Below are 25,577 nucleotides of genomic sequence, written 5' to 3'. Positions count from 1 at the left end.
TCTCGTTAAACCTAAAGAGAAAAATATCCTTTTAAATCCCCAAACGCATAAAATTTCAAAATAAAGGTCATGTTCTATAATTAGAAAATTCAAGAAATCGTGCCCTAACTTACTGAGCTTCGATTTTTCTCGTTGATTCTAAATAATTGAATATCCTTTTAAAATTGAAATAAATAAGGTTTAAAAAGTGAAATGCAAACTTACCCTCAAAATACGATGTGTTGTGTCCTAACTTACTAGATGTGACATCTTGTTACTTCGAGATAAGAAGGCATTTTTCCATTTTGATTTATTCGAGTAATTTTAAAATAACATACATAAAGAAGGATCGTATTTTTAAATTCTTTAAAGTTCTCAATTTTCGACACCAAGACATTAAGTAATCAACTAGGTACCAATTTTGGGCGTATCGAGGGTGCTAATCCTTCCTCGTGCGTAACTGACTCCCGAACCCGTTGTTCTGAATTTCGTAGACCAAAATCGTTTATTGCAAACAACCACTTTTCGAGGTGACCCGATCACACCTCATCAAAAAAGATTGGTGGCGACTCCCACATTCGATTTCATTTTTCAAAACCCAAGTCGACCCCGTTTTCTCCAAAAAAAATGGTGTCAACAGCTTGGCGACTCCACTGGGGACAGTCACGAGAGTTAAGCCGCGAGTTGATTACTTTTTTTCTTTTCGTCAAAAATTGAATATTTGGTTTAAATTTACGATTCTTTTTTTTGCATTTAATTCGTCTCTATTTCGGTTTTTATCATTGTGATTTGATTGCTATGGTTGTTTAAGCTTGGTATATTGCTGCATTGCATTGCATGACCTTGGGTCGCACCTTTTAAGTGGGAGTGAGAAGCTATTTCCTTCGTGAGGTCTTCACCTCCGTGCAGGATAGCGGACCGCTTTCGGGATACATCCGTACCTATGTCTTCGTGAGATTTTCATCTCCGTACAGTCATAGGGAAATGTATTCCCCTGAACCGAACTCGCTCCGTATAAGCCTATAATGAGTGAGGATCGAGGAATCTACTGGTTTGGGTACCTTCGCTTTAAAGCCGAACCACATATAATGAGCCTTAGGAGCCTACGCTAGGTAGGGCCACTTCAAACCCCTTGTGGTCATCCGAATAGGTGTTCTATTTATTCTTGCTTGCTTTTGCTTTGTACTAACCTATTTCCTTTTGTTTTGGTTATGACTGCATTGCATTTTCATCATAAAAAAGAGGTGTTGATTCACGTTCAGTTACTAAATAGAGAGCTTTTCATAAGAAAATGGGTTTCTTGATAAAGTGGATGACAATATGGTTGTCCGAATATGATCTAAGAAAACGTAATACGAGGAGGATGATGGTCTGATGAATGAGTACACGACTTTGCCTCGTTACCTAAAGATTCAAGCTGACGAGGACTATTCAAGGGCCGCTAGTACTAGCTTTCTTAAAGAATCCAATAAGGATCACGAGGATGAATAAGCAACGAGCTACGGCCCGGATCAAGCAAAAAAGAGATAGAAGAGACACCTTTTTTAGAAAATTGATGAGATTTGATTTTAACATCCGGATATGAAGAAAGGGATTGATACTTTCGCCTATGGAGGCAAAGCCGTATATATATCCACTTTATGTAAAGAGATTTATTTTCTAGTAAAGTTGTTCTAATAGAATTAAACCAAGAATCAATGTCTCTTTTTGCATTCATTCTATGCATTCGCATTACGTTGCATCATATGCATTAGATTTTCACAAAATGACCCTAATTAGGTAAAATTATTTCAGTTACCCTGGAAACCAACAAGAATCCACCAACCAAATATCACTACGGTACTCGATGTCAAACAAAAGAAATGCATCAGAGGTTAGAAAGGATGGAACAAATGCAAAAAGAAATGCAAGATGCAAGAACAATTGGATAAAATCCAATAAGACGCACAGGAATCCCAAAGAATTATGAGCCAACTGGCACAATTATTGGCTGATAAAGGAAAGAGCCCTGTAATTAATTCGGGAGTTGATCAGGAGAACCCTATTTATCCTCCAGGTTTTACCCCGACAAGCACCCAGGCGCAATTAGATATGTGCCCCCAAAGAGCACATGTCACTATCGGACCTCAATATCGGGCTAGCGCCTCAGTACCAATGCACTTTCAAGTAGGCTCGGGTTCTAATCCCAGGGACAACCCTACTAACCCTGTGGTCCCTGATCTCGATGACATGGCAAAAATGGAAAAAGTAAGAATGGACTTGCCAAAACAACTCGAAGACCGATGTAGATGGCTAGAGGAGAAATTTAGAGCCATGGAAAACACCGACTATCATTGTGGAGTTGATGCCAAGGATTTGAGCTTGGTCCCTGATTTAGTGCTCCCACCTAAGTTCAAGATGCCGGAGTTCGAAAAATATAACGGGACTAGTTGTCCTGAAGCTCATATCACTATGTTCTATCGAAAAATGACAGGATATGTTAATAATGGTCAACTGTTAATTCACTGATTTCAGGACAGTCTGATCGAGTCTGCAGCCAAATGGTACAACCAACTGAGCCGTGCTAACATCCATTCATGGAAGGACTTAGCACGAGCTTTCATGAAGCAATACAACCATTTAGCAGACATGACGCCTGACAGAATCACACTGCAGAACATGGAAAAGAAGCAAAGTGAGAGCTTTAGGCAATATGCCCAGAGATGGAGAGAAGTGGCAACGCAAGTCCAACCCCCACTCCTGGAGAAAGAGACAACAATACTTTTCATCAATACTTTGAAAGCTTCATTCATTAACCACATGTTGGGAAGTGCCACTATGAGCTTCTCAGATATGGTAATACCTGGTGAGATGATTGAAAATGCCATAAGAAGTGGGAAGATAGATGCGGGGGAAAGTGCCAAAAGATCAACCCCAAAGCACAAAGAAAATGAAGTGAGTAATCTAGGCTTGTGTAATAAAGGGTATTCAAAAGCGGTCACTGAAGGCCAGCTGAAGGTCGTAACTACTGGCTAGCAAGACACTTCAAGGTAAGAATCCAACTCGAGGCCCAATACAGAAAGACTCCAGTTCACACCTATCCCAGTGACGTATAATGAGTTATATCAGAAACTGTTTGATGCACATGTAGTAGCTCCGTTCTACTCAAAACCCATGCAACCTCCATACCCCAAATGGTACGATGCGAATGCCAAATGCGAGTATCACGTAGGAACTATGGGGCACTCGATTGAAAACTGCACTACATTTAAAAAGTTGGTCAAAAGGTTCATTAATATGGGCATCGTGAAGTTTGACGATCCATCTGGACCTAATGTGGCAGGAAATCCGTTACCCAGTCATCCAGACCCAGGAGTAAATGCGATAGCTGAGAATAGAGGAAAAAGAGCCAAAACCAATGTTGCAGAGGTAAAAACCCCACTGAAATGGGTTTTGAAACAAATGATAGACGTGGGATTAACCATTCAGAATTTGGAGAAGAGACCAAAAAGAATGAGGAGCTACTGTGAGTTCCACGCTAAAGAAGGCCATGAAATCCAAGAGTGCGCTGACTTCAAAGCCTTGGTGCAAAGTCTAATAGATAATAAAAAGTTGGAATTCTTTGAAGAAGACAAAGGCCCGGAAGGAATGTGGGGAAATTCGAACATTAACGCCGTATCCAAAGAGGGAGCTGATGAAAAGAATTTATGAGGCGTCTGCCCTTAACACATTTGGGAGTGTTTTGAACAATAGGACTGTGGAAGAGATCCCTGTATTTTTAGACCTAATTCAAAGTAATGTCCAAAACACGCTTATTGCTCTAAGCCTAGGAGCAATAAGAATCCTTTTGTGAGATAGGCTTATGTTCAATATCTTTATTTTAATAAAATGCATCTTTGTTTCTCATTTTGAGCAAATATTCTTTTATTGTTTCCATTTCATTCATAATCATACTATACAGATAAATATTCTTAGATTTTTTTCTTTGGATCTGCGTTCATCCCTACAACAGGTCTCCAGATATCAAAGACATGAGCTACACTGCTATTGACTCAGAATCTCCTTTTGAGCAAGATATGTGACCAGATGAGCCTCAGGACTTTGAAGATGACTGAGACTGTAGCTCATCCCCTGATTTGTTAATGATGGTAGAATAAGATCCTACCTTACAAAAAATCAATGGAAGCCATGGATTTTCTCTATGTGGGGCACGGATATCATTCATGGTAGTCGACTATCACTAAGTGGGCAGAAGCTACTTAATATGCTAATTCGACGGTCAGCAAATTCTTGAAAAAGAAATCATATGTCAGTATGGAATGCCAAAAGGCTCCTATTAGGCCATGTATTGAATTTGAGCAACAGCACGACATCAAAAGTTTGCAGTCTGTTCAAGATTAACACCATGTCGCCCCAAAATGAACAATTCAGTGGAGGCCAAAAAAGAACAAAAAAATAAAAACAAAAAAAATAAAAGCAAAAAAATAAGAGAAAAAAAACCTCTATCGGGGCAACTCATTTCTCATTGGCATATGAAATAAGGACAGTTTCACCCATCGAAGTTGATATTCTTTCCCTTCGAGTCTTGTCAGAGCTAAAGTTGGATAAAGCAGAATGGATCCAAGCCCGATATGATAAGTTAAAATTTGATTGAAGAGAAAAGGTTGAAAGCTATCCGTCATGGTCAAATGTAACAAAAGTGAATGATGCGAGCTCACCAAAAAGGTTTGCCCTAGAGAATTCTATGAGGAGCACCTAATATCGAGAAGATCCTTTTCTTATACAAAAGGTACTTCAGAAGAAAGTGGATGCCAAGCTTGAAGGACCTTATGTGGAAGGCTTTATCTGAAAAATTATCGATATTGACTAAGATGGATGGCAAGAACCTGCCTAATCTTGAGAATTCTGATTCAAGCACTGAATACTTCACTTGAAAAAAGAAACGAAAAGAAAAAAGAAAAGAAAAGAATAATAAAAAAGAAAAGGAGAGGCCAAGGTGAAAACCCGCAAAAGGCGCCTTGAGACCAAAGGGGTTTTGAATTGAAAACCCAGGAATGGGCAGTTCAAATGTTGATCAAATGTGGGGCATCCGGTAGTATTGTCCTCTCTGAATTAATAAGAAGGAGAGATGCTACATCTTGGGGCATCAACAAAGTCTTCTAGGACTTCTAGACACATATCAAGTTCAAAAGGGTCCTCAAGAAGTTTGGAGCAGAGAAGTTCATACTACGATATATGGGGCACCTATTTCCATTTTATTTTTTGTATTTTTGACAAAATATGCCTTCTTGATTAATTTATTCTCACTTTGTATTCTAGCAAAATTTGTTATCTTGATTGATTCATTCATTTTGAGCTTTGCTCTCAACAAAATTTCATCTTGTCTAGTTTGATAAACTTTTTCGAGCATTTTTTATTGAAATAACGATTTACGAACTGAATATTCAAGCAGAAGGAGTTCTGCATATTGCTTTGAAAGCTTCTAAATATTATAGGAACCTGAAACAGGACTATTGTTTAGAACACACCAAGTTTAAAGATCGAAATGTCTAAGAAGGGAGTCTAAATTAAAACCATCCTTTCGAATTTTGTTGTCCAAGCATGGATTGAACAAAACGACAAAATGTCGTGTTGGTGACAATGCTTCAATGAACAAACGAGCAATGATCACCGAGTGTTAAGAAGAAGTTTCTCGGAAGAGAAAAGTTCTACATTTGTGTATAAACATTTGGTATAACACCCTGGGAATGGTGTAAGTGACCAAAGAGATTCAGATCCTGTATCCTCGAATTGCAGTGGGAGAGGATTGAGAAAGAGCCAGATCTTATACTCAGTGGGAGGAAGAAGGCTCGAACTTTATGTCCCAAAATTACCGTGGACTTAACCTTGAAGATTACAACGGATTGAACTTTGAAGACTACAATGGGGGCAATCCGGCTAAGTGAGAGATGAGTGTTACTAGCCGGGCAAGATGGTATTCTGACGTGTTGGTAATAGAGCCTAAATGAACAAAGAGGAATGAAACCCAAACATTAAAAGGGATCATTCTCATTCTGTAAATATCATTCCATGTAAATATCATACATACACATTTAGTTAGGAGCATTTGATTCATTTTGATCATGACATCCTAATCACTATGCATAAGTAGGTCCATGAAATGGATTCTACAGGTCATGTTCCCCAGAAAACAGATCAATGAAGTTACCTTCCCTGGCAGTACAGTGGAGCAGATTAAAGTTACGACGGCGAATCTTGCTTCCCTGGTATTGCAATTAAAAAGATTGAAGCTGCAACGGCGAATCTTACTTTCCTGGCGATGCAGTGGATCAGATTGAAGCTACAACGACGAATCTTGTTCCCTGACATTGCAATTAAAGAGATTAAAGCCACAACGGCGAATCTCACTTCCCTGGCAGTACAGTGGAGCAGATTAAAGCTACGACGGTGAATCTTACTTTCCTGGCGATGCAGTGGATCAGATTGAAGCTACAACGACGAATCTTGTTCCCCGATATTGCAATTAAAGAGATTGAAGCCACAACGGCGAATCTCACTTCCCTGGCAGTACAGTGCAACAGATTAAAGCTACGACGGTGAATCTTGCTTCCCTGGTATTACAATTAAAAAGATTGAAGCCGCAACGGCAAATCTTACTTTCCTGGCGATGCAGTGGATCAAATTGAAGCTACAACGGTGAATCTTGTTCTCCGACATTGCATTTAAAGAGATTGAAGCCACAATGGCGAATCTCACTTCCCTGGCAGTACAGTGGAGCAGATTAAAGCTACGACGACGAATCTTGCTTCCCTAGTATTGCAATTAAAAAGATTGAAGCCGCAACGGCGAATCTTACTTTCCTGGCGATGCAGTGGATCAGATTGAAGCTACAACGGTGAATCTTGTTCCCCGACATTGCATTTAAAGAGATTGAAGCCACAATGGCGAATCTCACTTCCCTGGCAGTACAGTGGAGCAGATTAAAGCTATGACGGCGAATCTTGCTTCCCTGGTATTGCAATTAAAAAGATTGAAGCCGCAGCGGCAAATCTTACTTTCCTGGCGATGTAATGGATCAGATTGAAGCTACAACGGCGAATCTTGTTCCCCGACATTGTAATTAAAGAGATCGAAGCCACAACGGTAAATCTTACTTTTCCTGGCGGTACAGTGGAGCAGATTGAAGCTACGACGGTGAATATTGCTTCCCCGACATTGCAATTTAAAAGATTGAAGCCGCAACGGCGAATCTTACTTCCCTGAGGTTGCAGTAGAACAGACCAAAGATAACAAATGTTTCCTCAAAGAGCTATCAATCCTATCTCCCTGAAGTTGCAGTGGAGCGAATTAAAACCACAGTCTTATCTCCCTAAGCAGTAGTGGAGCAGACAAAAGAAACCAATCCTATCTCTCTGAAGTTGCAGTGGAGCGGATTAAAACCACAAGTCTCATCCCCATAGATTTACAGCAGAGTAGATGGAAGTCATATCTCTCTAAATATGCCGCGAAGTGGATCAAAGCAAGAAAATACGGTGGACTGAAGTGAAGCTACTTGAAGAAGAGAAGCATCAAAAGAAGTCAAGATCCTGCAAGACCCGGCAAATTTGGCATTTTGAAAGTCTTTGCTTCATTCTTGTTACACGACAATAAGCAAAGAGGGGCAGCTGTAAATGCCTAAATTTGACCGGGCTTACAACCCAAGCCCAAATCTAGCCCATGGCCCAAAACAAAAATAAACCCTAGCCCACAAAAAACTAAACGATTTCAATTAAGAAAAACCTAGGTGCACCGCACCTAGGTCTTCAAGCCTCTCTGCTCAGACGCCACCTCCCCTCAAGACGCCCCTTGCCCCTTCGCCATGGCTCGCCTATCGCCTCATCCGCATGCTCTGACACCACCTGCAAAGAGCAATAAACACGCAGCAGAGAGAAAAAACAATGTAAAAAAAATAAAACAGAGATTAAAGTATTTGTAATTGGGTTATAAAAGCCCCAAGCACTGCTTATATTTTTTCTTCTTCGATTTTCTTTGTAAAAAAACATAACAGAGATTAGAAATAAAAAAGGAGAACAAAAAAGGTTGTTGTTTTTCATCTTTTTCTTTCGATTCGTTTATTCATTTTATTTATCTTTTTTTACGAATCTTTTTTTTAAAAAACTATTAATAAAAGAAGAAAAAGAGAAGGGAAGAAACTTACCTAGGGCAGCATGCAAGGTCCATCGCCGGAACCGTCTCGGTCGGTGAAATCGGGACCAAAGGGAGGCCATGGGGGTTTCTCTTCTTTCGGCTTTCGAGCCCAGAAGCTTCGGCCTGCAAATGGCCTTTAAATCGGGTAAAAGACCCGACCTTTGCGTTGCTCGGATCACCGATGACGGTGAGGGGCACGGCGGCGTCGGTGATGGCCCTATTGGCCGGATTTGAGGTTGTTAGAGAGAGTGTTTCAAAGCTCTCTGAATTTTTTTAAAAGTGGCTTTAAACTGATTTTTTTTGTTTTCTTTAGAGTATTTATATTAGGTATAAAACGACGTCGTTTTGAGCCTTAGCATCAGTGGCCAAAACGGCGTCGTTTAGCTTTTGGACCCGAAGACTCGACCCGCCTACATGGGATCTGCGCATTTTCTGATGCGAGGGGATATTTGCGCATGCAGTCCTTCCAGCTTTGTAGCATGGCGCAATCTGATCCTTTCTCATTTATTTTGAAATTGGGCCGCAAATTTTGCCTCTGTTTCAATTCGGTCCTTGGGTCATGTGTGACCCCTCGGTTAAAACGCTGCGTTTTTGGACTAGGGGAATATTGCTCTGTAGGTCCTTCGAACTTTGAGCGCGTTTCAAGTCCAGTCCCTTGCAACTCTTTTTTATATTTTGCGATTTTGACCCCAAAATTTGAATCTAGATGCGATTCGATCCTCGGCCTATTTAACCGAATTTTTTTATTTATTGTTTATTTTTATTTATTTTATATTTTATATTTTATGTTCTTTTTAACAAAAATAAGTTATTGAATGTTTTCTTCAAGGTTATTTATTTATTTATTTTCAATCTTTGGTCAAAATTACATTATTTTTATTTATTTATTCATGATTTTTTTCTTTTTAAAATTTGGCTTGTTTACTTTATTTCTATTATCTTGCAATTTTATTTATTTGTATTATCAAGATACTTTTCATATTTAGATTCCTTTGTATTACATTTATTTGTTATTATATTATTGTTATCTTTATTTGTTGCTTACATAAATTATTCATGCATGTTGATATTAAAACTTTTATATACCAAATATTTGTATTTTTATGCACATCATGCCACGGTTATTTAAATTCATGTTGTATAGCCATGTATAATTCCTTTTGTGTGTCAAATGATTCTATTAAAGGCATAATGAATTAAACGTTTTATTTCACTATTATTCCACTCAAATTCGTAACCAATTTCAAAATAAGGCAATGTTTCGCATTTTAGAAATTCTAGAAATTGTACCCTAACTTACTGGGTCTCAATTTTCTCGTTAAACCTAAAGAGAAAAATATCCTTTTAAATCCCCAAACGCATAAAATTTCAAAATAAAGGTCATGTTCTATAATTAGAAAATTCGAGAAATCGTGCTTTAACTTACTGAGCTTCGATTTTTCTCGTTGATTCTAAATAATTGAATATCCTTTTAAAATTGAAATAAATAAGGTTTAAAAAGTGAAATGCAAACTTACCCTCAAAAACAATGTGTTGTGTCCTAACTTGCTGGATGTGACATCTTGTTACTTCGAGATAAGAAGGCATTTTTCCATTTTGATTTATTCGAGTAATTTTAAAATAACATACATAAAGAAGGATCGTATTTTTAAACTCTTTAAAGTTCTCAATTTTCGACACCAAGACATTAAGTAATCAACTAGGTACCAATTTTGGGCGTATCGAGGGTGCTAATCCTTCCTCGTGCGTAACCGACTCCCGAACCCGTTTTTCTGAATTTCGTAGACCAAAATCGTTGTTTTAATAAAAATTAAATCGTTTATTAAAAACAACCACTTTTCGAGGTGACCCGATCACACCTCATCAAAAAAGATTAGTGGCGACTCCCACATTCGGTTTCATTTTTCAAAACCCAAGTCGACCCCGTTTTCTCAAAAAAAAAATGGTGTCAACAAGTATGTCTAATATACCACATATTTTGAGACATTGGAGGATCTCAGTATAAACAAGAGTGGTTTAATGATTCTTTTAACATCCTCCTTTGGTGCCATTATCCAATGTACACAAGCTGCTGCTAGTACCACAGCACTGTTGTTACTCCGTAACAGTGGAGACGTAGAATACAGCAGGATCTTCACATCCTCATTACTTTTTCCAGATGTAAATTGTGCATAATTTAATTCAAAAGGCACCCTGTTGGCATAACTTGACCTAGAGAAATATTCATCAGGACCCTCAATATAACACCTGGAAACCATATTTACGAATTCAGAGTCACATGCCCCACTGTGATTGGATTCCTTTGCTAGCCTGAAGTCATCATCTGAAACATCTTTTTCAGAATGGAAGCTGTCAGTACATTGCAGAGAAGACATAATGGATTCTTTCACAAGCCCGTGCCTTGCAATAACCTAGCGTAGAAGGATTCCAATTAAGACTATGTGACCCCACTCTTCCACATCAGGAAGAATCTCACATAACATTCTATAGTTCCTCCTGATCAAAGATAAATTAAATGGACAAACAGAAGCAAATGCAGCAGCAGCAGCACCAACTACTGCAGGGTAGAGGTCATTTAACAATATCCGAACAATCTGCGAAGTTTAAATATTTAATAGTACTAAACAAACACTACCAAAATATATTGTACAAGAGATAGATGCCTAAGGTGTGATGATACTAAAGACATCTAAATTTGAATGTCTAATTAAAGAATCATAAACAAACAGAAGAATCAATAATCTTTGCAAACTATAGAAATTCTTGGAAAATGTATGCATAAAATACATTTTAGATATGATCTGTGCAAATATCATGACAAACTAGTCTCAAATTCAAAGCAGTCTTCTTAATAAGCACTTTTCACCGGATAGTAACATGTCAATTTGATCAAAATGAATGAAACTAGAAAGCAAAAATAACTATAAACAAATAAAGTTATCTAGCAAACCTCTTCAATTGTGGATTTTTGTTGCTCTAGACGCAAATCATGCAATTTGGGAAGAGCATTGGCTGCACATTTTCTGACATAAACAGTTGGATCTCTAGCACACCTGTTCACTGCCACCAAAACAAGAGGTGCAATAACATGCAGACGAATTCCTGCCATAGTACGAAGTGCCCATGCTCTTACCAATGGATTCGGATCCCCCAAATCCTTCTGGAAACAATTAATTGGCAGCAATGCTTCATTTGGATGCCTACAAAAGTAAATACAGAAATGATTGGGAATATGTTACATGCTTTAACACAACAAATACAATCCATTTGATCACCCCTCTCTTATTTCAAGCTAATGAGATGCTACCTACACAAGCACTGATTTTATGTGATGTATCAAATAGTACTCCCAAATGATTCATAAATCATTATACCTTGAAAACCCCATAAAAACCACTATTTAATAACTACCCTAATCTTAACTTCTTCTATAACAAATTATCCATTATAATCCATTATAATTAGGGAAAGAGAATTATTTGGAGCAAGCAGACACTTCAGTTGTACTAGATTCCCCTTGGTTTAGCAATGTTGCTAATTTAACACAGGGGAACCTCAATTAGAATTTTAAGAGAAAATTCACCCGAAAAATGGGAAGTTTGAAGAACTTACTTTTCAGCATAATGCAGTAGATACAAGTAAACCAGCTTCTTTAGTTCCAAAGATTGTGATGCAACATTTTTGACAACCTGCAATTCCATCAGTGAAAGAGTGAAAAAGATACACGACACCATTAACCAAAAATATCCCATTGACAAACACTAATTTCCTTCTTAATACTACAAACAACAATTAATCGCCAGATTCCAGAGACTCCAAAACCATTTCTTAACTACTCAAAACATGGCCAAGGATAATGAATATTAAATTGAAATAGCGGGATCTAGTTAGAACACATTTTTGAAATGCTTAATTTTCTTTCTCATTTTCCTACTACTTTCTCGTCAGCCAAAGAGATAACTGAAACAACCGATTCTTATTCATTGAATCTCAAAGTTCAATGCACTTTCTAAGAATTAAACTATGATATCTAAACTTTAAAACGCTTAACTTTATTTCCGTAACAGAGCTCCGAAAGAAATTTCAAATTTTAGAACACTCTAATATTAAAATTCAGTTCAAATTTGCATAGATTCATTCAACAAACTGACCTGAGGGAATAAATTGGAGACGTCTAGGCCTTGAGCGATGAGAGCGAGGAGTCGCTTGAGAGCTTCGCATTTCTCCGAATCGTATTTGCTGTCTAAAATCGGCGCTATGTTAACGTCATCCGGATCGTCGAAAAGGTGAGCATCGGTTCCGAACCGAAACACCATTGTCGACGCCTTGCTCAACGTCTCCGCCATTGCTTCGAATTGAGGAAACAATTTTCAATTACTATTTTCCTTTTCTTTTTTCCAATAATTAAGAATTATTATTTTTAATTTGTTATCAGAAATGTCTTTAGATTGAGTTGGGATTGGATTTACTTTTAGCATGATCATCTGAACTCGTTTGAATATATATACTACATCATGCACATGCAAATTAACTAATCCATTTGAGATTTCTTTGGTAAAAGTACCACAACAGTCCCTGTAATATACCCCAGATTCCATTTTGATCCCTCCACTGAAAAATGGGTAAACTAATCCTTAGAGCAATATAGCCCTACGTTAAAATTATACTGGTAAATGTTTATTTTGGTGTTCTATACATTATACCTTTATTAATTTTGGTACTTACTCTTTTTATTTGGAGCAAATTGACATTGACCTCAACCTTTCCTTGCTCATGTGACTCTACTTTGTGATGGATAATCGCATTCGTAAATAATATAAAATTTTCTTAAGACATAAAAAAAATAGTTCCAAAAATTATGGGAAAACACCTATTCAAAATAAATACCAATTTAGCCAACCAGATTATCATATTTTGATTCTAATATATTTTCAATTTTAAAGCAATCATACATACACACTAATAATATATTAGGTGCAAGTATTTGGCATGTGAAAAGCATTACATCATTTAGCCCCATTTAAGGAAAAGAACAGAAAATGAAATCTTTTCATGTAAAAGTCAGTGGGCTATTTTTTAAGTTAATATCTTGAAAACATTTATTATTATATGTATACTCAAAAACAACTATTATAAGCTTATCTTTTATATAGTTTTATATAAATATATATATAGCTAGAAATTTAGGTGTATATAGTGAACATTAGTTAGGCCAAAAATATCAAGAGAAGGGGAAAATGGTATTTTAAAATTTTAACAATTTTTTTGTTAAGTATAACTCATATTTTCAGTTAAATTTGAGAAATAGTTTGACATATGAATTTAACCTATAAATGAGCTCTTTTACAACCTTAAAAAAAACACCCATTAGAGATTATAACTCATAACACATTCAAAGAATTTTGTGTTTACGTTTTGAGGGTTCTTTGTTTTCGGGTTTTTGGGGTTTAGTTTTATCTCCATCTTTTGTACTCTTTGTTCTTTTGTCATTATAATAAAATTATCTTTGCCTGTGGTTTTTTATCCTCTTTGGAAGAGTTTTTTCACGTTAAATTTGTGTGTTCAATTTCTCAATTTCTTCTGCTATTTTTACTTGTTCCTTGCTTAATCGGGTCGATCCCTAACAAGTGATATCAGGGCTAGTTCAATTTTCATAGATCAGCCTATGCAGATATGACAGCAACAAGGTTTGAAATTGAGAAGTTCAATGGTGAGACAAATTTCAATCTGTGGCAAGTTCGGATGATGGCAATTCTAGTTCAATCCAGTTTGAAAAAGTTGTTATCGGGAAAAAGCCTGAGAATCTAAATAAAACAGAATGGGAAGAGCTTGATGAAAAGGCCTTGTCTGCAATCCAGTTGTGCCTCGCGAATACGGTATTGCAGGAGGTATTGATGGAGAAGACCTCATCCGCATTGTGGAAAAGGTTAGAAACTCTTTATGCGACTAAGTCTCTGGCTAACCGTTTAGTGTTGAAACAACGTCTATTTACGTTTCGCATGAACGAATGTGAGCTTCTTAGAGATCACATCAGTCAATTGATTACTCTTTTAAATGATTTAAAGAACGTTGAGGTTCATATTGATGATGAAGATTAAGCTATGCTATTATTGTGCTCTTTACCCCCTTCATACAAGTCTTTCAAAAAGACCCCGATTTATGGCAGAGACAAACTCTCGTTCGAAGATGTGAAGGGTTATTTGTTGAGTAGAGACAAACTCAAAAATGAGCTTCATTTGGATAGCAAGGTAGATAGGCAAGCTTCCGTTTTTATAGCATCAAAGAAACGAGACAAAAGGTGTCGCTATTGTAAAAAGTTAGGTCACGTCAAAGCAGATTGTTATAAACTGCGAAATAAAAGAGCTGCTGAGAGTAACGAAGAAGATGTAGCTGGTGCTAATTTGATCGATGAAAACGGTGATGATTTCTTGTTAGTGTCAACGAGTGATAACTTCAAGCTCACGTCTGAGTGGATCCTAGATTCGGGATGTTCTTTCCACATGTGTCCCAATAGAGAATGGTTTTCCACATACAGTTCGGTTGAAGGTGGAGTTGTACACATGGGAAAGGATTCATCTAGTAAGGTAATTGGTATTGGTACTGTTAAAATTAGGATACACGATAGGACGATTAGGACACTCTCAGATGTCAAGTATGTACCTGATTTACGAATGATCTCATCTCCTTGAGTATTTTAGACTTGAAAGGATACATAATCAACATTGAGTCGAGCGGCAATAAAGTATCTCGTGGAGCTCTCATTTTGTTAAAAGGTAAAAGAACTGGCAGTCTTTATATTCTGGAAGGTTCTACAGTAACTGGTGAAATCGAACGTCCCTCGCCCGTTACAGAGTCGAAGTCAACTCGTTTGGAGCAGAGGCAACTTGGTCATAGGAGGGAAAAAGGTATGACTGTTTCGTTGAAGAGAGGTTCTCTTTTGGATGCAGGTTTTGAAAATTTAGGGCATTGTATTCGTGAAAATCAGACCCGGGTTAGTTTTGATTTGGCAATGTACAAGTCGAAAGCTAGAAGTCTTCCAGTTTCTAAGCAAAGATTCGACTCAGTTAATTCTCTGCATAGTTCAAGATAGGCTCGTGGCGGGCTTTGGCAAAGATGGCGTTGTAGAAACATGAGTCAAGGTGGAGATTTGCTAAGTATGACTCCTATTTTCAGTCAAATTTGAGAAATAATCTTCTAGTTCAATCAAACACTTTAGATTATTTTATTATTATTTGACATATGAATTTAACCTATAAATAGGCTTTTTTACAACCTAAAAAAAACACCCATTAGAGATTAGAACTCATAACACATTTAGAGAATTTTGTGTTTACGTTTTGAGGATTCTTTGTTTTTGGGTTTTTAGGGTTTAGTTTTATCTCCATCTTTTGTACTCTTTGTTCTTTTGCCATTATAATAAAATTATTTTTGGTCGTGGTTTTTTATCCTCTTTGGAGGAGTTTTTCCACGTTAAATTTGTGTGTTCAATTTCTCAATTTCTTCTGCTATTTTTGCTTGTTCCTTAATCGGGTCGATCCCTAACATTTTTCTTAAATAAAAGAAGTCAAATGAAGAAAAGCTTTGACTTTCAATCTATAGTGGTTTGGCCCAATTGCCTACTATTTTGGTATACCTCAACCAAGGATTTTCAGAATTTCAATAACGATTTGAATATGAAAATATAATAAAGTTTAGTTAAGAAATTTAGTGAGAAATTAGTTAATTAAAATTTAGGGATTAAATTATAAAATATTAATAATTATAGAGTTTTAATTTAGATAAGGCTTAAGGGTCTAATTAACAATTATTCAAAGGACTAAAATGGTTATTAAACCATTCTCCATCATGAATTAGCGGATGATGATGGTTAATTCCACTAAGTTTAGTTTAAGATTAAAATATGTATAATAATGTTATAATTAATTAATTAAGAATGGTTAATTAAATTAAATTAAATTAATATTAATCTAAGTATATAAGCTAAATTGGGTGGAAGATTATCATCTTCCTCGCTTGCTTCACAATCCAAAATTAAAAGAAAAGAAAGGAAAAGCTTGGTTCAAACTTTAGCATTCAACCAACCAAAATTGATAAGGTAATAACGCTAATTTCATGTAATTTTTATAGATTTATGATAATGGGAGCTTGATGTAGCTAGCTCATGTATCAATTTGTCCAATTTTTAAGTTTTTAACAAGTTATCATTGTAGAGAAATTGATGAATTAGGCTTGAAATTTATAGATGTTAAGCTTAGATCATGATAAGGCCTAAATAGTAAAACTAATTAAGCTTGTTAGATAACTTTGAAACATTAGGGATAAATTGAATAAATGGAAGACTTGTCATGAAATTAGGCTATGAATAGATAGTATATGATCCTTAATGAAAGAATGTGAAATTAAATTTTGATCCAATGCTAGATATCGAAAAATACGCATATCCCGAGTATAGGGGCTAAAATTGAATAAAATGAAAAATATGTTTAGTTTTGTATTTGAATGTGAATTGAATGAAACATGATATTGTTTTATTTATTGAATTATTGAACGTAGCTAAAGACGACATCGAACTGTCACAAGGGAAGGGAAAAGTGAGAGTCGTCGACAAGTGACGAGAGAATTTGTTTTGTACTTTTATGATTTAAGATCATTATATATATATATATATATATATATTTACATGTTGATTGTATTATATTTTAGTATAAAATTATTCGTATTGAATGATATTGAATATTGAGAAAATTAGACTGAATTGAATATAGTATAAAATAGTGTGTGATATAATTGATATATGATGTGCAATGTGAATATAGTATGAACTATGTTATGTGAAATTGAATGATGATATGTATTAACATTATAAATTTACGAAGTGAAATGTGATTCACGATAGTCTATGATAGATCAAGTGAGCTAGTTATATGAGCCGAAGGCTAACTAGTAACAAAATGAATCAATGGAGTCAATACCAATGTGATAATGATATAAATTATTATTTGAGTTGAAACGGGAAAGAATTTAATGTGATAGTAGAAAGTATGGCATGGCATGTTTACATTGAATTGTTGATTGTAATATAGCATGATTTAGTATAAATGTATAAACTTAATTAAATGAGTTTGTGCATCATCTTGGTAACTTTGTTTCAATGATACATGAATTGGTATATAAAATTTATAGTCGCATAAATGATATATTGATGGAAATATTTGACATGAATAGAAAATGAATTGGTTGGAATTAGAACTTGATTTGTTTGTGTTCATTTAGCTAATGTTATTGTTTCAATAACTTGAATCATGAAAGTATTACTGAGTTTTATTACTCAACATACAATTTGTTTATTCCATATGGAGGTTTAGTTGAATCTCAAAGTTACAAGAAGTGAATTCAACATTTAATTTATAACGCTCAACTCAGCAATGTTTATATAGTCCCTTATATTTTTCGATATATGGCATGTACCTATAGTCGAGTCAGTCTCTTAATGTAAATGGTCTTTTGGTATATTGAAGTTTACATTTTGAAATGATAAATTGCCTTATGCATATATGTCTATGGTTTCAATGGTTCAAAGGTAGAAATTGCCTTGTATATTATGATTGATTCTTGATTTTTGAATAGTTAACTTGATAAGTTTGATAATGATGATATAATTACAATAGTTTATGAAGTATTGAGAGTATGTTTATATGTTACAACAGGGTGGATATGAGTTTGGCCATTTTGTTAGGCCATTGTGAATAAGTACAATTTGGACCTTTTGAAAACAGACGGTTATGTCGCGATGTCAGACTCTCAATGTTGCGATAAGGGGAAGTCAGTGAGTTATGTCGCGACTTGGAACCCCCAAAGTTGTGACATCAACCTGATAGTTTAAAAATCTTATGATTTTTTCCTTATTCGAAAGCTTGTATAAGACTCGAAAATGATTGTATAACATATTATGAATGTGTAATATACTTACCAACATGCATAAATGGTTAAATCGTGTTGTAATTGGTTGTAGTGGCTCCGACAACGAATGTGACATCCCATAGCTCGAACCCGATGATCGGTTAGGTGTGGAGTGTTACATTTACAATTTCTATCTTTTAGCAAGGTTAAGATAGTGCCACACACGGTCGCACCACATGATCGTGTGCTACACACAGTCGCACCACACGACCGTGTGGACTATTTAATTTGGTGTAGGTTTATCCCACACGGTCATAGGTTGTTACACGGTCTGAAGATACAGCCGTGTGACCCTATTTCGATTTGCACATGGGGAGGGCACATGGTTTGCGACATGTTTGTGTGATCTTATTTTTGAATTGTACACGGTTTGGCCACACGACCATGTCCTTAAGCCACACGACCTGAGCTCTATATTAAAAAATTTCACATTTTTCCCATATTTTTCTATTTTATTTCAATTTAGTCACTGTTTGTTTCCAAACTATTTTTAAGGTCTTGTAAGCTCAAAATAAGACCCGTAATTGTATATATACTATGTTTATTGTGTAGATTGAATATTGTTATTTAAATTAATAGTTGAACAGTTTTATGATGAAAGTTGATTCAATGTATGTTGTAATACTCTGTAACCCTAATATAACCATGATGACGGGTTAGGAGTGTTACACCATTAATAAAATTTCAGCATGTTTTTAGAAAAGCATGTCTTTCTAAAGGTTTGTTTGTTTCATTGAAAATGACTTTTGAAAAATGATTTCTGGAAAATGACTTACTCTCCTGGAAAAGTTAATATTTTTTGGTGTTTGGATGAATCTATGTAAAATATTTTCTATTGGTTTGACAGATTTCTTAAAAATATTTCATAAAAATTATTTTCAATGAAACAAACATACATTTGAGATTTTCTTTATCTTTTCATTGTTTAATTGAGTTTATTTTATATCTATAAATTTATATTTCACATTGTTTTTCCATATATTAAAAATATTTTGTTAAATTCGGGTTCATTACAATATCATTATTTAGTTACATGACTACCAAGTGAGTATTTTTATTTAAAATGTGACATCAACAAAATTGACAAAAAATTAACAATGTCAAGAATTGGACTTGATTTTTAAATCGAAAAGTAGAGGATTAAATTATTGAAAATAAAAGTACGAGAGACTAAATTGTAAATTTGTGAAGAGTGCATAGACTTATGACATATTTTAACCTTTATACTACAAAACATATATTATTTATATATTTATAATTGTAATAAATATTTATTATTAAAATATTAATATTGAATATTTTCAATAATATGTGAGAATATTATTTAAAATTATTGTTTTTAAAATTTATTATTAAAATAAAATTAAAATATTAAATAATTTATTAAAACAATAATTTATATTACTTATATTAATAATTTATTATATGACTAAATATAAATAATTAAATATATATTTAATAATAAAAAAATATAATATTTTAATAATTATAAATATTTTTAAAAATAAAATAAAAATTATTGTCAATATAATAATATTAACCTTAATTTAAGTTAATTTTTATATAAAATAAAATTATGAGCTCTTTTTCAAAAAATGACTTATGCTTTTCAAAAGGTAAGTCTTATAAGAAAAATGATTTTTATGTTGATTTATAAATCATTTTTGTTTGTTCAAGAAAACAAAAGTAAGTCATTTTTATTAACCAAATTATTTTACATCAAACAAACACAAGAAAATACGAAAACATATTCAAAAATCTTTTACAAGTAAACAAATGTCTTTAAATTCTCTCTTTTTTACTTATCTGAGCCACCTATTTGAATAGAAAAAATAATAAAAATCTAATATAATCAATCAATAATCTGAATTATTATATCTTAATTTTTTAAAGTATAGGGAGCAAAATGTAATTTAAAATGTATCGAATAAATTTATATTCTATTAAAAAATAGTTTAGTTATATCTTAGTTTAGATACCAATTTACAAGCCTGTTCCTAGTTTGAAGTCAATAAGACCCTTTTTTTTTCATCCTCCTTCTGAAGAACCTTGGCGCACTCTCTAAACCCTCTCTGCTCCCAGGCCCCGTCCGACGTTGTCGTCTCCATCCTTGCCGCCGTCAGCAGGTTCGAACTCCTAAAATGCCTAACCTTGTTTTTATACTTCCGTTTTTGTCCTTCATTTCCTTATGCTTTTTATGTTTCTTTCTTTTGATAATGTGATGGGTTTCAGTTTGAAGAAGAAGGATCTGCAACATTATATAATTTAATTGACTTATTAAGCTGAAAAACATATATATATAAATGGAAATGCATGGTTTTGTTTGTATTAGGGTTTAATTTGATTGTGTTGGTTTTGTTCCTACCATTTTAGGTTCCCTTGAAAATGGATATCAGCTCTGGAGAAGGTTCAGACATCAGTGAGTCTGAAATGGAAGAGTATGAAGATAAATACTATGAAAAATTAAAGAATGGGAATTACAAAATCAAGATTTCCAATGAAAAGTATACTTGCCCCTTTTGTCCCAAGAAGAAAAAGCAAGATTTTTTATATAAGGATCTCCTGCAGCATGCTTCTGGTGTAGGAAAAAGCAATTCTGATAAAAGAAGTGCTAGAGAGAAAGCAAATCACCTAGCTTTGTTTAAGTATTTGGAAAATGATCTTCGTGGGACTGTGGGAAGTAGTTCATCTTCGGCGGCGGCGGCAGCAGAGGCGGAGGACCCTCTTAGTGGTTGTGACCATGATGAGAAGATCGTGTGGCCATGGACTGGAGTTGTGGTTAATATTCCTACTCAAAAGTTAGAGGACGGGCGATCTGTAGGAGGAAGTGGATCCAAGTTGAGGGATGAGTTGATCAGGAGAGGGTTCAACCCCTTAAGAGTTCACCCACTATGGAATTATCGTGGTCATTCAGGGACTGCGGTTGTCGAGTTCCGTAAAGACTGGCCAGGGCTACATAATGCATTATCATTTGAGAAGGCTTATGAGGCAGATCATCGTGGTAAAAAGGATTGGTTTGCTAATAATGCTGTTAAAGAAGGTCTTTATGCTTGGGTTGCACGCGCTGATGACTACAAGTCAAGTACCATTATTGGCGAACATTTACGCAAGATTGGTGACCTTAAGACCGTTTCTGAGCTCATGGAGGAAGAAGCCAGGAAACAAGACAGACTGGTAACAAATTTGACAAATATCATTGAGACTAAAAATAAACACATACAGGAGATGGAACAAAGATGTTCTGAAACTTCCAAGTCCCTCGAGGCCTTAATGGAAGAAAAGGATAACCTTAGTCAAGCATATAATGAAGGTGTGTTTTAACTTTTGCCATGTAGGTTGAGTTTTCTTGTAAAAAAACTTGTATAGTATGCATTGTATTCATCTGTTGGTTTTATTTGTTTTTAAATTTGTTCAGTGTCTTTAGTTTAGTTCCCACTTTTGAATCTGTTACGTGTCATTACTGTTTTTTAGCTACATTGTGGAATGACTTCAAATTTTATGTTGGAAGTGTTTTCTGATACTACTGGTCACCTCATGTAGGTTGGGTTTCTTAGTGAAAAAAAAAAAAAAAAACTGGTTGTGAAGTATGCATTCTATTCATATGTTGGTTTTATTCTGTGTTAAACAGTCCAGTGTCTTCATTTTGTTCCACCTTTCTAGTCTGCTACATGTTATTACTGTTCTTTTACTACATTTTGGAGTTACATTTAATTTTTATGTTTGAAAGTGTTTTCGGGTATTACTGTGTCTCAATGGTATAAACTTATGTTTCTTCTGTTTGCAGAGATTAAAAAGATTCAAGTAAGTGCAAGGGATCACTTCCAGAGGATTTTTAGTGACCATGAAAAACTGAAGTCACAGTTAGAATCCCATAAGAAAGACCTAGAGTTGCGTGGAGTTGAACTTGAAAAGCGTGAGGCACTGAATGAAAGTGAAAGGAAAAAGTTGGCTGAGGAGCTTGAAGAGGTGCTGTGCTTCATTCTTGATTTTCACTTTTGCTTGTTGATCCCTTCAGTTTTATATTCAAGTGTGTTTGGCACTACTTTCATCTCATAGTCAGGTCGTATGACCACTCTGGAATGGCTGCCATCGGAACTCATAGTATTGGTACAGAGTTTTTGGTTTTGCAACAATCCTTGTGAAGCATCAGGTGCTGAAATTAACTTTGTTGTTCCTCATTGGCAGTCTTGATAGAATTGCATGTGGTGGATATAGTTGTTGATCTTCAAAGTTATGGACCAAAATTGGAAGTTTCAACTTCAAATTTCTTTCTCCTGAATATGAACGTAAACATATTGCAGTTTACATATCTACAGTTAACTATTTCCTACCATGAATTTGTTTTGCAGAACCAGTTGATGTGTTTTGTTTCTAGTCGTATGCTTCGGAATTTCAGTCAAAAAAGTCTCTTGAAAATCAAGACTAACATATTTCTTCTTCCAGAATGCTGTTCAAAATAGTGCACTACATTTGGCTGCTTTGGAGCAAAAAAGGGCTGATGAAAATGTAATGAAATTGGCTGAAGATCAGAAGGTTTGTTTGCTATTCATGCCTTTTTCTTTGATATCAGAATACTCCTTGTCAGTTTTGGAATGCTGAGCGTTGTTATGACCCTTAATTATACAGAGGCAGAAGGAGGAACTTCACAACAGGATAATTCAGCTTGAGAAAAAATTAGATCAAAAACAGGCATTGGAACTGGAAATTGAGCAACTGCGAGGATCACTGAATGTAATTAGGCACATGGGAGATGAAGATGATATAGAAGTTCTTGAGAAAGTGGATGCAAGTCTTAAAGAGTTGAGAGAAAAAGAGGCAGAGCTTGAAGACTTAGAAGCATTAAACCAAACTCTTATTGTAAGAGAGCGCAAGAGCAATGATGAACTGCAGGATGCTCGCAAAGAATTGATTAATGTGAGTTCTATTTTCTTTTTTCTTTTCAATTTTTAAAATCTTACTGCATGAACCCAAAAGGTCTTGTGAACTCCCATCTTATTTGTATGATCATAGAGATGTCCTTCATTTTGAAAGTCTTCCAGATAATGGATATCGGAACTGTGATTTCTATTGCAAAAAAAGAAAAAAAAGAGAAAATAAATAAGCCGAATAAATGATGTCTAATGGATAGTAGTGCAGGCAATTACTATTTTCTCTTGGCATTTATCATATTGGTTGCATTTGAATGCTTTTCTTCATTAAAAATTAATTGATAACATTCAAAAAAATTTATGATGCGCTTGTTTTTAATTTGATCAGGCAAGTTCCTTTAATTGTGTAAATGATTTTTGCCAGGAATACTACAGTTCTATTTCTGTGCCTTTTATGAGATGATCTGCTCACTTTATAACTCTTAAAGGGAAATGATCGTAACTGGTTACTCTATTAACTGTTTTCTACTGAGAATTGTGAGGTTTATAACTGCTACTTGATTTCTGAAGTATTTTAGTGTTTATAATATCATTCCTGAAAATGTCTGCTTTAGCCTTTTGTGTGCTCATCCCAAGCTTTTCTTGCCAATTCAGGAAGCACTGATTCATTCACTTTGTAGGGATTAAAAGAAATATCCACCCGTTCACAAATTGGTGTCAAGAGAATGGGAGAGCTTGACAGTAAACCGTTCCTTGAAGCCATGAAAAGAAGGTATAATGAGGAACTAGCAGAGGAGAGAGCTTCAGAAGTCTGCTCATTGTGGGAAGAATATCTGAAGGATCCTGACTGGCATCCTTTTAAACGCATTAAGCTTGAAGGAGGAGAAGAATATCAGGTCTTCATTTCATGACTCTCATGAAACTTTTGCTGTTAATTCCCTCCCTTCTACTTTCCTCAAATTTAGGTTGGATGATAAACCATGTTAGTTTGCATGGATATTATATATATATATAGAGAGAGAGAGAGAGGGCTTGTATACAGTGTAAATTTAGGTAGGCAGCCATAAGCCAAGCCAACAACCAGTAAAGCTAACACTTAAATCCTGCTAGCCTAAAAGGTAAATGTAGTTAATATTGGTAAACCTTGAAGCATGTAAGTGAACCATGCCCAAAATTATATATATACACATATATATTCTGTTAGTTGGATATGTTATTGCAGTTCCTGATGTAAAATCTTTAATATAATAGATATGAAGTCCATGCAAAGTTGTTTTGTGAAATACATCTTGCTTGTTTCTTGTTCCATTTTGTGCCGTTTCCATCAGTGTGAACGATTTGCTCAGTGTCGGTATTTCCCTGTCAGGAAGTGATTGATGATGAAGATGAAAAGTTGAGAGATTTGACGGATCAGATGGGTATTGAAGCGTATAAGTCAGTTACTTCAGCCATAAAGGAAATAAATGAATACAATCCAAGTGGAAGGTATATAATTTCTGAGTTGTGGAATTACGGAGAAGGAAGAAAGGCAACCCTGAAAGAGGGTGTTACATTCTTACTGAAGCTTTGGGACAACGCTAAACGCAAGCGAGGAATGACCTGAAGGTCGCTAATTTGTTTTTCAGGTAGTTATTGTTGAAAGGAGTGAAATTTTCTTAAAGGTTACTATATATATAGAATTATAATATCTTCAGTCATGATCTAGAAATGGTGAATAAAGTTGTCAACTTCTGCATTTAGTATAATGTTGTTACTATAAACAATATGTTAACTAATCCTATTAAAGGCAGTCGTTAGCAAACAATGAATAACTTATCATTTTCCTTCTTCTTCTTTTTTTTTTTTTTTTTTATCTCAGGAAATAATTTGCTGACTGCCTATAAGGAGCAGTACCCATGGGGGGGAAGCAAAGAATGCATCTCCATAATATCGGATTAGGTTTGCCGAGTGTAGTGTTTAATGCTGTCTTTATTGTTGTCTGTGTTCTACATAATTGAATTCCATGTTAAATAATATTCAGCTCCCAAGCCAGGAAACAGGTTCCTTACTGGGAAGAAACTGCATTCATGTAACATTTAGAATTCAAGCTCATGTCAACTAAGAACTGCTTATGCAGTATAGTTTACAGATTAGGCTCATGTCCAACTTGAACTTCCTTTGGTAACATGGGAGTCGAGCCATGATGCAGCCCCGCAAACAGGGACATGTTTTTAATATATTGTATTGTGTGTTTTAAGTTAACCTCGAGATTCACTCATTTTTTTTTAAATTTTAAGTTTATTAATTATTTTTGGTTTAATGATAAATTTAATTGCTGAATGATTTTACATCTTTTGTTAATTTGGTTTATTTTAGTTAAATTTAGTTATTAACTTTTTGAAATAGTAATCAAATCATTTTTTTTATAGAAATGTTGATTAAAATGTTAGTCTTTTAACGATGTTGGTATGACATTATCGGCATACATGTGTTTCATGTTATTGTTGTACTATTTATTTTATGTCATATTAATAAATAATTTAATAATTATAAAATATTAAAAAATTTAAAATTCAAATAAAATTATAAAATTTTATAAAAATTAAAAGTCAGTATGAACTACAT

At 34.9% G+C, this 25,577-nt stretch overlaps 1 protein-coding gene and 1 pseudogene across 2 annotated transcripts; one reads left to right on the top strand and one right to left on the bottom strand.

Annotated features, from left to right (window-relative positions):
• The window catches only part of LOC105778741 (AP3-complex subunit beta-A-like), a 28,076-nt pseudogene extending 15,570 nt beyond the window's left edge, over nucleotides 1–12,506 (bottom strand).
• Nucleotides 12,507–20,064: 7,558 nt separating this feature from the next.
• Nucleotides 20,065–25,214, top strand: LOC105779908 (protein INVOLVED IN DE NOVO 2). 2 transcript variants are annotated; one of them, XM_012603906.2, is made up of 8 exons: nucleotides 20,066–20,231; nucleotides 20,479–21,415; nucleotides 21,890–22,071; nucleotides 22,549–22,638; nucleotides 22,732–23,019; nucleotides 23,654–23,869; nucleotides 24,340–24,598; nucleotides 24,832–25,214. In XM_012603906.2, exons 2-7 carry the CDS (start codon nucleotides 20,491–20,493, stop codon nucleotides 24,574–24,576), a joined length of 1,938 nt encoding a protein of 645 aa, XP_012459360.1. In that variant the 5' UTR covers nucleotides 20,066–20,231; nucleotides 20,479–20,490; the 3' UTR covers nucleotides 24,577–24,598; nucleotides 24,832–25,214. The 2 variants fall into 2 exon arrangements, with proteins under 2 accessions (XP_052485564.1, XP_012459360.1); XM_052629604.1 differs by lacking the exon at nucleotides 24,832–25,214 and having other exon boundaries at nucleotides 20,065–20,231; nucleotides 24,340–24,599.
• The last annotated feature ends 363 nt before the right edge of the window (nucleotides 25,215–25,577 follow it).

The sequence above is a fragment of the Gossypium raimondii genome, chromosome 4, assembly GCF_025698545.1.
Source record: "Gossypium raimondii isolate GPD5lz chromosome 4, ASM2569854v1, whole genome shotgun sequence".
Taxonomy (NCBI): Eukaryota; Viridiplantae; Streptophyta; class Magnoliopsida; order Malvales; family Malvaceae; genus Gossypium; species Gossypium raimondii.
Note: the sequence above shows the minus strand (reverse complement) of the source record. Positions and strands in the feature narration are given on the sequence as shown.